Genomic DNA, 13,993 nt, shown 5'->3' with positions numbered 1-13,993 from the left:
AGGAGGGGCTGGTCACTTGGGAGGAATATAGGACAGTTGTCAGAGGATGTAAGGAGGCAATTAGGAAAGCTAAGGCCTCCATGGAACCAAACCTTGCTAGTGAGGTCAAAGACAATAGAAAGGGCTTCAAATACACTGCAGATGAAACTAACACTAGAGGCAATATAGGCCCACTGCTGAATGAGGTGGGTGCCCTGGTGACAGAGGATACAAAGAAGGCAGAGGTACTGAATGCCTTCTTTACTTCTGTCTTTACTGCTGCAGACTCTCCCCAGGAGCCCCAGATCCCTAAATTCCCAGAAGAAGTCAGGATGAAGGAGGAGTTTGCTTTGGTAGATGAGGATTGGGTATGGGATCAGTTAAGCAATCTGGACATCCATAAATCGATGGGTCCAGATGGAATGCACCCACGGGTGCTGAGGGAACTGGCAGAGGTCATTGCTAGGCCACTCTCCATCATCTTTGGTAAGTTGTGGGCAACAGGAGAGGTGCCTGAGGACTGGAGGATAGCAAATGTCACTCCAGTCCACAAAAAGGGCAAGAAGGAGAACCCAAGTAACTATAGACCAGTCAGCCTCACCTCCATCCCTGGAAAGGTGATGGAACAACTTGTTCTTGGCACTATCTCTAGGCATATTAAGGATGAGCAGGTCATTAAGAGCAGTCAACATGGTTTTACCAAGGGGAAGTCATGTGTGACCAACCTTATAGCTTTCCATGAGGAAGGAGCTAGGTGGATAGATGGTAGGGCAGTAGATGTGGTTTATCTTGATTTCAGTATCCCACAGCATCCTTGTAGATAAACTGAGGAAGTGTGGTCTTGATGATCAGGTAGTGAGGTGGATCACAAACTGGTTGAAAGGAAGAAGTCAGAGAGTTGTGGTCATTGGGACAAAATCTAGTTGGAGGTCTGTGATTAGTGGAGACCCTCGGGGGTCGGTATTGGGACTGGTACTATTGAATGTTTGCATCAACAACCTGGATGGGGGAGTTTGCTGATGACACTAAACTGGAAGGAGTGGCTGACACACCAGAAGGCTGTGCTGCCATTCAGCAAGACCTGGACAGGCTGGAGAGTTGGGCAGGGAGAAACCTGATGAAATTCAACACGGGAAGTGTAGAGTCTTGCATCTGGGGAAGACCAACCCCATGTACCAGTACAGGTTGGGGGCTGACGTGCTGGAGAGCAGTGCAGGAGAAAGGGACCTGGGGGTCCTGGTGGACAGGAGGATGACCATGAGCCAACAGTGTGCCCTTGTGGCTAAGAAGGCCAATGGCATCCTGGGGTGCATTAGAAAGGGTGTGGTTAGTAGGTCAAGGGAGGTTCTCCTCCCCCTCTATTCTGCCTTGGTGAGGCTGCATCTGGAATATTGTGTCCAGTTCTGGGCCCCTCAGTTCAAGGACAGGGAACTACTGGAAAGAGTCCAGTGCAGAGCCACAAAGATGATTAAGGGAGTGGAACATCTCCCTTATGAGGAAAGGCTGAGGGAGCTGGGTCTCTAGCTTGGAGGAGACTGAGGGGCGACCTCATCAGTGTTTACAAATATGTTAAGAGCTAGTGTCAGGAGGATGGAGCCAGGCTTTTTTCAGTGATGTCCAGTCATAGGACATAGGGGCAATGGGTGTAAACTGGAACCTAGGAGATTCCAAGTAAACATCAGAAAAAACTTCTTTACTGTGAGAGTGATAGAGCACTGGAACAGGCTGCCCAGAGAGGTTGTGGAGTCTCCTTTGCTGGAGACATTCAAAACCCGTCTAGACACATTCCTGTGTGACGTACTCTAGGTACCCCTCCCTGCTTTGGCAGGGGGGTTGGACTGGAGGATCTTTCAAGACCCCTTCCAGCCCCTAAGGTCCTGTGATTCTGTGAATACTTATTTAGAGCTCAGCTGCCCCCAGGGACTATCAGCATTGTTCTGTGTGATAACTGTACTAACCTTAGTAGTTATACCTCGCTTGCATTTAAAAAAATAATAATAAAAAAAATCGGAGGTCATGATCTGGAAGAGTATTGGTTTGTTGAACTTAACAGTATTAACATAATACTAATTAATTTGGGAACATATGCCATGGATGTATCTCATATGCCTTGGGAAAAGAACATTCACATCGGCTTGGCCCAGGAAATAGCTAGAACAAGCAACAAATCCAACTACTGTAACTGCGCTCACTTCCCTGAACATGCAGAGAAAGGGGCACTATGATTGATGTCCCTGTTCCTTCCAGTATCTCCTGGACCAACCTCTGGGTAAACACAACCTGCTAAAATACTACTAGGAAAATAAGTCCAAGAAGGAAAATATGAGCAAGACTTAAATTATTAAAAGCTTATATATATATTTAAGTCTTGAAGGGGGGAATTGTCAGTTATTAATTGAAATAAGCAATATTTGGGGGAAAAAAAATCACATTTGGGGAAAAAATCACACAAAAGAGAACATAAGGGACATGTAGAATAAAAACAGAGCCTAGATAACAGTGAAACAGTAAGAATTAGACAAAACCAAATTCCAATTAGAGAAAAACACTCCTAAATCAGTCAACAGCCCGGCATTGAGACAGGCTTGGAGAACATCTGCCACACAGATGAAAGGGATGGAAAGAAGCCCTCCCCACAGCTTATCTTGGTTACAGCCTTGAGCACTGGGGAAAAATATACTGAGTAATTGAAATAATTGTATTAATATATTCATGAGCCATTAGCATGCTAAAATTCACACCCACATGCTAGAAGGACCCCATTCTTTGAGCATGCATAGTGAAATTCTTGAGCACTGCCACTTTAAAAGGAAGCGAGAAATTATTTGACCAACTGTGTGCGCCAGTGACAGTTTAAAGTTCTTTCTCACGTTTTTTGATATAAAAGAAGCACTTGTGTTCAGGAAACTGAGCTTGCTTTGTAGAATACCACCCTGGTCCCTTTTCTGTGCAGAACTGAATATTAAAGCAAGTATCTTGACTCTGTGTGTGGATTGGCTTCTTAGACACCGGGTAACAGACCCCACTTTCAGGACAACAGGAGGAGACATTTGCATGTTTTGAAACCCAGCACACCAAGTGAGTAACTTGAGCATGGAAAAAAAACAGCTATCATCCTGGCTAGCAACAGGCATACATGGGTGATGCCAGCACAAGTGGGCAGTATGTCAGGTAACAACAAAAACAGGCTACCCTTGGGGTAGCCCAAGGGCCCAACTGTGAACCACCACAGGGCGGATGCTCTTTCTCTCCACTAATTTTAAAAGATGTCTACAGAAACAATTTTCTTCATGTAGATCTTTTCCTTCAGACTCCAAAGCAAGATGACACATTCCCAGCCAGTGGTACCCAGTGCTGGAAGCAGCCAACTCCTTCCCCAGCACCTCTGTCCCATTATCTGGGACACCTTCCTTCCCTTTGGGTTCAATGTTAATCAACACCTCCTCACGAGACACCAGCAGCTCAAGCAGCAGGGCAAGCCCCAAAGGCAGCCCAAGAAATAATGCCAGGGGGTAGTGGGGAAAACGAGGTGGGGATATGACTGCCAGGTTACAGCTCTGCAAAAAGCAGTGCCCAGTGTTGCTTGTCTCTCCTCCTGCAGTGTCTTCTGCTCTTGCACCTGCAGCAGCTTGTCCTCCCTCTGCTGGGTGCCATCCTATGCACACAGAGCAAGGCTAAGGCCAGAGCCCCAGTAGCATTGCCCTTTGGTAAGGCTGGAGGTGCTTCTCTGCTCCCTGCAGACAACAGTGATGAGGCTCTCACCTCCTCCCTCTGACAAGCAAGAAGAAGAAAAAAAATTAGGGAGGAGGATGCTGCCACCATTACACCCACATCAGCCCCTGTGCACCCATCTCTCTCATGCAGCCCAGTGCAAAGTACTTCGGGAGCAAATAACGTTATTCTCCTGATAGCAATGAGAAAATGCGGTTAGAGTTATGCTCAAACTCCTCTGCTGCATACCCCACCACCAGAGAAAACAGTCACCCACATTAAGAACTCCACAAAAAGGAATGACAAATCTTACAGAGGCCAGACTGGAATAAAACAAAGATACCTGCTTAAAAATCCAGGGACTAATTCCATTCCTGCTGAAGAGGCTGGATCTCTGGAGAGGCCCAGCAAAGACAGAGGTGAGCTCTCTCTGCCTCTCGTGTGTCTGCACAAACCTCTCTAGGCTGAGTCACTCAAGCACGTTATAAGCAGAGACTGTGCTCCCCACTCCTGGGAACAATTTCTGGTTGAGATAAGCTTGCAGTCTGATTCAAAGGCCTCAGGAAATAAGACAACATTTCACTGATTGTATTGAACTGAAAAGGAGGCAGCCAGCAGGTGAAAGCTTTGACCTCCTTTACTATTATTTTCTGTAATGGCAAATAAGACACGGAAATAATTTTTTTTCATTGCATATTTCAGCCCTGAGGAAACAAAGAGAAAATGACGACGATTTTTTCAGAGAGACAAGCCACTAAATAAAGAACATAGAACATTTTTATTTTTGGGGACTGATCTGAATGCTCCGAGCTTATGTAGACATTGCAAATACCATCTCCAGCTGCAGAAACTGCTACCAAGGTCTCCATCTCTTGTGGTCTTTTTGACACATGCTACCAGCTAGAGGCAGGGGTGTTTTGCCAGGGCTGCTATGGGGTGCAGTGGTCATGGCAAGGCTATTCCCTGTTAGGGGATGAAGAGCACGGCAGCTCCCAAGAAGCACAACCTTGTCCTTCTGCACCGGATTAACATTTAGACAATGGAAAAAGAAATCAAGGCTCCTCTGATCTGAAATTACATTAAATATAGGTCCTCTAAGAACTGTGCCCTAGATCACTTCTATTTTAAATAATTACACGGGTGGTAAGAGGATACATATAAAATAAGTACTGATACTTAACATGCCCTTTCAAACCACAGATTATTCTTAAACAACAGCGTAAGAATTATTAAGCAGCAGAGCAAGGCTAACACTAAGCCGTATCTCTTGCATGCTCAAAGACTTCTGCATTTGTTTAAGTGAAGAGGCTAGAATGGAGGGTACAGCCAGCCCCTCCATTCCAACCTGCCATAGGGAGAAGAGAGATCTACCAACCCAACAGCCACAAACCATGGGTCAAACACCTGAACGGACACCCAAATGTTTGCCCAAGACAGACAGCGATACAATTGAAGACAAGGTTTGTTCCTTACAGGTGCATATAGAATATTTCAAGCAGTAAAAAGAAAAATGCAAAATTAAACAAGTGATGCTTTAGGCCTTTATTGTTGCTACAGAGTAACTGGTACATGGCTAAAACATTCTAATATAATCAGTGAACTCTGAAAACTAAGGTTTTCTGTAAGTTTGTAGAATCCTGGCATTTCCTTTCCCACAGTACACACATAAAATCAAGGTATAAAAACATGGATCTATTTTAAACAACACTGATTCAATGCACAAAACTAGGAACTACATTTTGTATGATGAAGACAACACCTTACAGACCAGCTTTAAGCCTTGCAGCTTTGAAGCCAAGAGAGAAATGTCTTGGTTTAACGTCCTGCTACCCAGATAAGCTTGATGACACACATGGATAGCCGGGTGTCAAGCTTCTGTTCTGAGTAAAGAGAAAGAACAACCCTCCCCTCCGCCCCTCCCGATCCTGATAAGGAAGCATTTGATTGAGCAAACAAGAGCAGTATCCTTAAAGCATGTCATTGATCTCAAAGTAGCAAGACCTACCAAGATCTGCAGGTCCCATGGATGGAGCAGTCACTGCTGAGCAGTGCAGCCACTGGGACTACAAGAGAAGCTGAGGGATGAGAAATGTGCTAATGAGTGAGAAGCATCTTGGAACCAATACATGTCCCATGAAACAGGGCTGTGTGTGATTCCTGGAGTATTAGTGTCTTTAACCTAGCAGCACTGAAAACTAAAAGTTATTTACCCAGCACAGCATTACAGAATCATTTTAGGTTGAAAAGGACCTTTTAAGATCATCAAGTCCAACTGTAATGTCAACCTAACACTGCCAAGTCCACCACTAAACCATGTCCCTAATTGCCATCTTACTGTGGTTTGAACAAGGAAACAGAGTAAGAACAAAAGCCTCAAAAAAGTCTGAATATTAGAACCTTTTGAGTAAAAAGCTGAATTTTGGCCAGAGAAAAAAAAGCATTCACAGAAAACTCCTTACACAAAGTTCTTCCTTTCTATTCAATTTTTTTTTCCTATCTTGCATTTCCAATTGAGCTGGAAAATGATGCACATAATCTGAACATTTACATCAGTCACAAAGCCAACACCCTTCCTGTGACAGGGAGGATTCTTTGCTTACCATGCGCTGCCCCACATGATGGAGTCAGGCACTGCAAAGGTGACATTTGCAGCTGACAAGAGGATTATTCTTTCTCTTTAACCTGAATACACAAGAGAGGAGAAGGAATTACAGATTTGCAGGATGTTTACCACATTAAATTAAGTTATGAGTTTGGCTCTTAGCTGGGGAAAAAAAAACCCTTCTAAGGGTCAGCAATGGATTGCATGTGATTTTATTTCACAGCCCAACTCTAATCACACACAAACATAAAATATACCAGAAATCTTTCACTGCTCCATGACCAAGACTCACTCTGATGTTTCAGGTACATTTGATGACATGACAAAGTTCTCTGAATCACTGAGGAAAGTGTAGCTGGTATTTATGTCACCAATATGTACATTCTGTCCTCCAAAGTCTGGAGTCTATATTAAGGCTACTGGAGTAGGATAGCCATGGTTACTCCTGGTGTGAAAGCATAGCCCTGACCCAGGAAAGACTAGAAGAACCCTTTAGTCTCTCTGCTTTCACCATAAATGAGGTTTTTAGGTTCTTCCCTTGCAGCTAGTTACTTGGATGTGTGGGGAACTGCACGAAAGCAGAGTAGTAGGTGGAGAAAAAGCAGGCTAGTTAGGCTTAAAGCTGCAACCATGCCTTTGACATCACAAATTACACTAAAAGAAGTCCTCATAGTGCAGAAAGAACTTCCTTCCATTTGTGAAAATAAAACACCAATTATCAGTCTTCAGGTACTTAAATATAATATGAAAAAAATAATTCAGAAACATGACCCTAAATATAAACCTAGTTTAATTTATTTTTAAGAAAAAAGAGATTAAAAAATAAAATAGATGGCTTTAAGTACTTTCTGCATAATTAACAATTAGTTATGGTAAGCATAGATTAAAAAATACTTATCACCTTGCAAGGGACAGTTGAACAGAGCCTAATGATTCTTTAAAGAAATGGCCTTTGATACAAACACATTAGGCAACACATTTAATGTTGCAATTTAGAATAAAACAGATGAGTCCCCCATGCTGACCCAATTCCTGCAATCTTCAGCTCAGTACAAGACAAATTTTGCACTCTGTACTTCCACATTTAATGGCAATGCTACTCAATATACAGAGCCAGGCCATCTCGGTTTAGCTCAAAGAAACGTTCATGCAATAGATAACAAATAGTAAGTGAGGAAGGTTTTGCAGCAATACAAAGATCAAGTGCTCTAACATTTTTGAGGTTGAAAACCAAACCTAACCTGAAGTGCCTCGAAGTGCTGGAAATGTTTGTGTCTTTTACTATGTAAGCATGAGCATTACTTGTATTTTATATGACAAGGACTACACTTCAAAGTGCCTTGTCAGAGTTTAAGCCTTCGGATTTTCTGAATGTTGTAAAAATAAGTGTTACAGCAGGAGCTCCAAAAGAACCCCCAAAAATCATAAAGGAGGTTGGAAAAGGAATGATGTAATCAGGCAACCAAAGAGAATACTGCAGAGGGAAGATGGAACTCAATTTCCCTGTGCTGTGGTAAGTCTGAAACCCATCTCCTACCAATTAAGGATACAACCATTGCATCAGGTACATGCCAACAGGTCTGGCTGACACTCACAGAACCAGCAGTCTTCCTGCTTATCTCTGTGGACACTGGAACTGTCTAACGAAGCAATGTGAAAACCAAATTAAATGCTTTTTTTTTTTAAAAAAAAGAGGTATTTTGAGTACTCTGAAAAAAAAATTTGTTATAATTTCTACAAGGAGACCTTTTTGAAACACGTTTGCCAGCTACTCAGACACAGACATATTTTTACCTCTATCAGAAATAACACAAAACAACAAAAAAGCATACACCCTGTCCTTCAGGTCTCTATACTACAGTAGAAGTGAGTCTCCCACAGCTAACATGGAGATGGAAAGAGCATGAAACAGTGAGAAATCAAAACTTATCTGCATAGGTCTATTAAATAATGGAGGCAGAGCTAGGACTGTTTTCTGTACTACAACACAAAACTGCAAGGCTTAGGAATCCTCTTGAGTAACCAAGTGTGTTGGGTCAATGTGGCACCGTTTTGGTAGTGAAGGAAGGGCCCCAGGGGTGGGGCTCCTGTAAGAAGCTACTGAAAGCTCCCAGATTGAAAATCAGGCCCAGCCTCCAGCCAAGGCCAAGCCCACCAGAGACAATGGATATTCCTCTGCAACTAACATATGAAAGAAGAGGAAACAACTGATAGAATACCTCAGGGCAGTGAAGAGGGGGAGATGAGAGCATTGCTGGAGCAGAGATACCAAGATTGGTGAGGAAGAAGGGGGAGGAGGTGCCTGAGTAGAGGTTCCCCTGCAGCCCATGGTGAGAAGGCAGGCTGTCCCCTCCAGACCATGGTGAACCAAGGTGGAGCAGGTGTGGACCTGCAGCCAGGGAGGATCCTGCGCCAGATGAGGTGACTGTTTCTGAAGCAGGCCGTGACTCTGTGGCAAGCCTGCGCTGCAACAGTCTGTTCATGAAGGACAGCACCTCCAAGTTAGAGGGGTCAGTAAAGGACTCTGACCCATGGCAGGAATACCTCATTAGAGTAGACCAAGACCATAAGAAATCCTCCTCCCCAGTGAGGAAGGAATGGCAAAAAACAACATGTGACCAACTGACTCTAAACCCCATTCTCTGTCCCCCTGTGCTGCTGGGGGACAGGAGGGAGAGAAAACAGGAACAAAGTAACTTTGGCCTGGGAAGAAGGGGAGGGTTGGGTGAGGTATTTAAGCTCTGGTTTTTTTGTTTTTTCTTTGTCCTGTTTACCTCTGATTAGTGATAAATTTACTTTTTCCCCAAGCTGAATCTTTTGCCCATGACCATAACTGGTGAATGAACCCCCCCTGTCCTTGACTCGACCCAAGAGCTTTTAGTTGGCTTTCATCCTCCCCATCCCATAGTTGGGGGAGGGATGAGTGAGCACCTGCCTGGTTCTTTGTTGCTGGGTGGGCCTAAACTGTGACACCAAGCCAGAATGTTTGAGTAGTGTTTGGAAAAGCTTATGTGAAAAAAATATTTGAAAATAAGTTTGAATATTTGAAAGATTAAAAAGAAACAGAACAACTTCTCCTCCAACTTCCATCTACCATCAAAACACCATTAAACTTACCAGCTTTCCAAATCAGGTGCTTGCTTTACAACCATGTGAATATACAGAAATGATACATCTGTCTCTCTTAGCTGGACAGTTTGAGTTTCTACAGGAAAGTTCAGTGCATGTCACATTTATTAACATCCTTATGATTGTTCAATAATCCAGCAATCTGTTTCTTAACTACAGCACAAAGGAGTTGCTAGCTGCTCTCAAGAGCAATGCTGAAATCACATTCAGAGATAAAAACTACCATCTTCACATGTAATAATAACATTTTTCTTTCTCTTCACAGAATCAAGTGCAAATACCTAACAATGGCAACAGTAAAAGACAATTCTCGTGCAAAAATTCTTCCCTCTGCATAAACTTTGCAAGACATCTCAAAATCACCCATTTTTACATCTTTTTCTACTCCAGAACTAACTGGTTCTTATTTTCATTACGTGAAATTTCTGTTGCTTTTTAAAATACTGATGACAAGCCAGTTCAATTAGTTCCAGCCCGCCAAATATCTTTTGCTGCACAACAAAGATGATAATCATGGCTGCAAAATACCATCGTGCAGAGCTGTACAGGTACAACAGTGCAAGCATGCCCAGTGGAAACACAGTCCAATATAGGAGTGAGACGCACTTAACCATGAGGACTCTGAGCTCAGATTTACAAGGTGGAATAATGCCTTGCCCTGTCACATTGAAGCATTTTCCACCTTCGTAGAAGTGTCGGAGTCTTTCCTCTTTCTCTTCCCAACGCTTCTGGCACCAAAGCTGCAGCTCCTCCTTAGATGTGGGCACTGTCTCTATGGGATACCTCTGGACATGGAAGTGAATCTCTTTTGGGAAGTTTCCATTCAAAAGTTGCTTCTCTGTCTGAGGAATGTTTTGGGGATATGCCACAGTTATGTCATGGATAGCATCGAGGTTGGCACCTAAAATAAAGGTTTGGGGAAAAAAAGATCAATACAGATCATGCAACGTTCAGAACACTAAGTTGCTTCAAAGCGTGATTGAAAACTGTCTAAATTGTGGCAGAAATCCCAAAGGTTTCCCCAAGTTTGCTATGCAGAGTATGATTTATCTGCTAGAATCTCTTTAGGCTGAAAGGTCAAACTTTTCCCAATCATTATGTGTTCTGAATCTGAACAAAAAGCCTTCCTTGGGAACAAAATTATGCACAGCACAAACTAACGTATAATTCCAACAGTGAGTGATCAAGCCAACACTTTTGAAAGGGTATCAGTATTGCCAAATTAGGGTTTGCTAGGGCATCTTTGTAATAAGTGTTTTTACATCTCGCACTTTCTAAATACCCTCTTTATCCCCTGGCCTCTGACCAGACATTCTTTTTAGATTTCATAAACTAAATTCTGCTAAAAATAATCTAAAAATAGGTGCATGGTGCACTGGATGTTGCATAACTATTAAGTTCTGCCAGCAGTGATTTATCCCGCTGTTTTTATTTGTCTGACTGTCTAGGAGCAAAACAGAATTGGAGATGAAAAGCTGTCTCCAGTTGCAGCAGCTGAAGACTTTTGTTCTCATAGTTGATTTTACTTCTTGCAAAGATGATAAAAAACCTACGCTTTAGCCTCTCTCCCTTTTTCATTTGCTCCCCTTCCCTGTCATTTTGGCTTTCCTCTACAGCTCTAAAAATTGCAGGAACATAATAGATAGTTACTTTAAAAGGCCATGTCCGAAATGTCTCTAAAGTTCAATTCCAAATATCAAAAGAGAGGCAAAAACCCTATCCAGCCTTTCAGAGTATTTTATAACTGTGCTGTCCCTTGACAATCTCTCTCTCAGACAGTTTTGTGGCAGGTTACTTGGGTTTTTACAGAGCTATATATGGCTCCCAGGAAGTCTATCAGAGCAAAACTCAATACTCCAGCTTTTGTCTAGCTATGGGATCACATCCTATCTAGGCAGAGAACCACCATATTCTACAAAGATAAAAGCTTTCAGATCTCCTTCCAAGAGTCGCCAGAATTGAATGTGTCTTAGAAACCCAGCCCTTACAAAGGGAAATGATGGCCAGCCTGCTGTACCTCAGCACAAAGCATTTTCCTTTTCAGAACAGCTTTTATTTTTCCTCCCCCTACTCCAAATATATCTGCCATCAGAAGGAATTACAGTCATCCTACAGGACAGACATAATCTAGTTCCTTGCCCAGTCAAGAGGGGCTACTACATATACCTCTACAAGATACCCATCTCTTACAACCTGTTTTCCTCCCAATCCTCCATAGCTTCCCAGGCCCTATTGGCACACAAAACCTGTAGGGAGGCCAGAAAAGCTCAGCCTTCCTGAGATCCTTGTATGAAAAAAGCATTCTATGAGAAAGAGATTTTGCTTATATGGGTTTCTCACCCATCTTGCAGTCACTTGTGTACTTTGCAGCTGAACAGTCAATCTGTCATTATGTGCGAATGCTCTTGAAAAATTCAGGCTTTACACCTGAGAATCACAGGTGCACAGACCACAGGCAATAAATCATCAGATTTGCTTAAGACACAGATTTTCTGACTCTGAGCAAGTGTTGGACTGGCAGGACTCCCCGCACCCACACAGCTGGTCTGATGCCTTCAGCATACAGACATGTTTCTGCCCATGAATTCCTGATCAGAAATAGGGAAGCCTCTACTCCTTACCCATGGACTTGTAGCATCCTCAGACAGATACCTTGAAGCAGAGCTTCACACCAGACTGTAGGTCTACACTACGTTATGACTTCTAAATTAGTTACCTAGAACAAAGCTCAAAGAGCTGCATACAGGAGAGTGGACATTACTGTTTCTGCATTACTAATGGGGAAACTGAGGCAAAGGATGATTATGTGAACTGTTCATTGTGTCCACCTTCAACCAGTATCTTAATTCCCAGCTGCAAGGTTCACCTATGAAAGTACATTTGACACAAGAAGAAATTAAAACTTCAAAGGTAGATTTAGCATATCTGAAAGAACAGAAACATCAGAAACAGAGAAGAGCAGGATACCAGGTTTCATAGGCAAGAAGATAAGAGTCTTTCATAACAGGCCCTTTGTTTGGGTCATGCATATTTAAAAACTCCACACAAATGGCAGAATGGTGGAAAGGACCAGCTTCATCAGTTTTCTACAGCTGTTGAAAGAAGCATGCCCAGCTAGTGTTACGTGCAGTATGGCTGCAGGATCCACAATCACACTTGCGCAAACTTGAACAAAAAGGTTCTGCACATTCTTTGTTGATTTATCAATGGATCTTTTAATATGGACAGGGTCCATGCATCAATGCCAGATGTGCTACAAGACCATCTCCTAAAAAGATTAAAAGTTACTGCAGTGGATGAAAGACCATTTGTGAGCAGGGACAAAATTCCCTTAGGCCAGATTTGATCAGGCAGTTTGGAACCTGCATCCTTGACTACAGTATCTTTGTTGTCTCTGTTTCCCTCCAAAGTAAAGTTTGTTCTCCCTGCAGTCTGGAGATATTTCACACATATTTCAGATCATAAGCAAGGTACCAGTCAATCAGCAAAAGAAGATGCAGGGCAGTCTCTGATTCTAAAGATTTTTTTTTTACCTGAATGTAAAGATCTGCTTATAAAACCTACTTCTGCACATTTTAAGAAGAAATTTTCCCTAAGGGAAGGTGTATCATTCTCTCTCTCTAGTGGGTCAAAAAGGAAGTAAGTGTATTTGTTCACAGTTCAGAAAAGCTGTCGGTGGTTAAAACACTTTTTGCAATGCTTTCAGTGACATCTGTGTGATCTTCCTTATCCTGAGTGTATCCACATCCCATTGGGGAAGGAATGAAAGACAGAGGAAAGCCAATAATGTTGACAGTTTTGCACCTTAAATCTAATTAAACTAAGAAACTGCCATTAAGGCTAAAATACCAGGTGGGTAGCCCAGCTCTTCAGGACAAAGAGACAACAGTTTCAGTATCTTTAGTGTCTCATTACTTTCTTCTCACAGCAGTAGAACTATGTATCCTTTATACACATGAACAATATTCTTTATAAAAACACCTCAGAAAAGGAAAGCTTACTCCACTTCTCAGGAGCAAATATAAAGTCTATTTGTAATTATTGTTATGTGGCTATAAACCGCATAGAATGCAGATGATGATTAATCCATGCAGCAGCCACCATTTTGGGATGACAAAATGCCTCAAAAGCCCTATTCTTCTTCTTTTTAAACTCTGCATGCTCCAATCAAAGTTATTTATATTTCAGGCTCTTTTGATACATGACATTGCTTCAAGTGATTGCAATGCACAGCTGGTTGTTTTGGGCATTGCACTCAAGAGGTAGCAGAGGAAGAACTTATCAGGTTCGTGACCAAAGTAACAGCTCCAGAGGAAGACGCCTTCTTTTGAAAAACACTGCCTGGAAAAAAATAGGCCATTTATTTTCACTAACTACAACACCTGTTCTATCACAATTTTTATTCTGTGTTAGAAGATACAGCATCTAGTATCCCAGTAGAGGTAAGGTTGCTGCAAAACCGTGCCCCAGTCAGAAGTGAGTTTGAACACACATTCCCACCCCCCACCCCACCTCCCCATAAATACACAAGCCCAATGCACAGCCACAGACAAACAGCCATGGATGAACGTG

At 42.6% G+C, this 13,993-nt stretch overlaps 1 protein-coding gene across 9 annotated transcripts in view; it reads right to left on the bottom strand.

Moving 5' to 3' along the window:
• LCLAT1 (lysocardiolipin acyltransferase 1) overlaps positions 1 to 13,993 on the bottom strand; it is a 153,275-nt gene that overhangs the window by 44,198 nt on the left and 95,084 nt on the right. For 7 of the 9 annotated variants that reach the window (XM_051615325.1, XM_051615327.1, XM_051615326.1 and 4 more), the window contains one exon: positions 5,218 to 10,322. The exons of the other annotated variants lie outside the window; for them this stretch is intronic. In XM_051615325.1, coding sequence (XP_051471285.1) covers positions 9,814 to 10,322 — 509 coding nt within the window. In that variant the 3' untranslated portion in view covers positions 5,218 to 9,813. Of the gene's footprint in view, positions 1 to 5,217; positions 10,323 to 13,993 lie in introns of those variants that run through there. 9 annotated transcript variants of the gene reach the window in all.

Source organism: Apus apus, chromosome 3 (genome assembly GCF_020740795.1).
Source record: "Apus apus isolate bApuApu2 chromosome 3, bApuApu2.pri.cur, whole genome shotgun sequence".
In the NCBI taxonomy this organism is placed as follows: domain Eukaryota; kingdom Metazoa; phylum Chordata; class Aves; order Apodiformes; family Apodidae; genus Apus; species Apus apus.
Note: the sequence above shows the minus strand (reverse complement) of the source record. Positions and strands in the feature narration are given on the sequence as shown.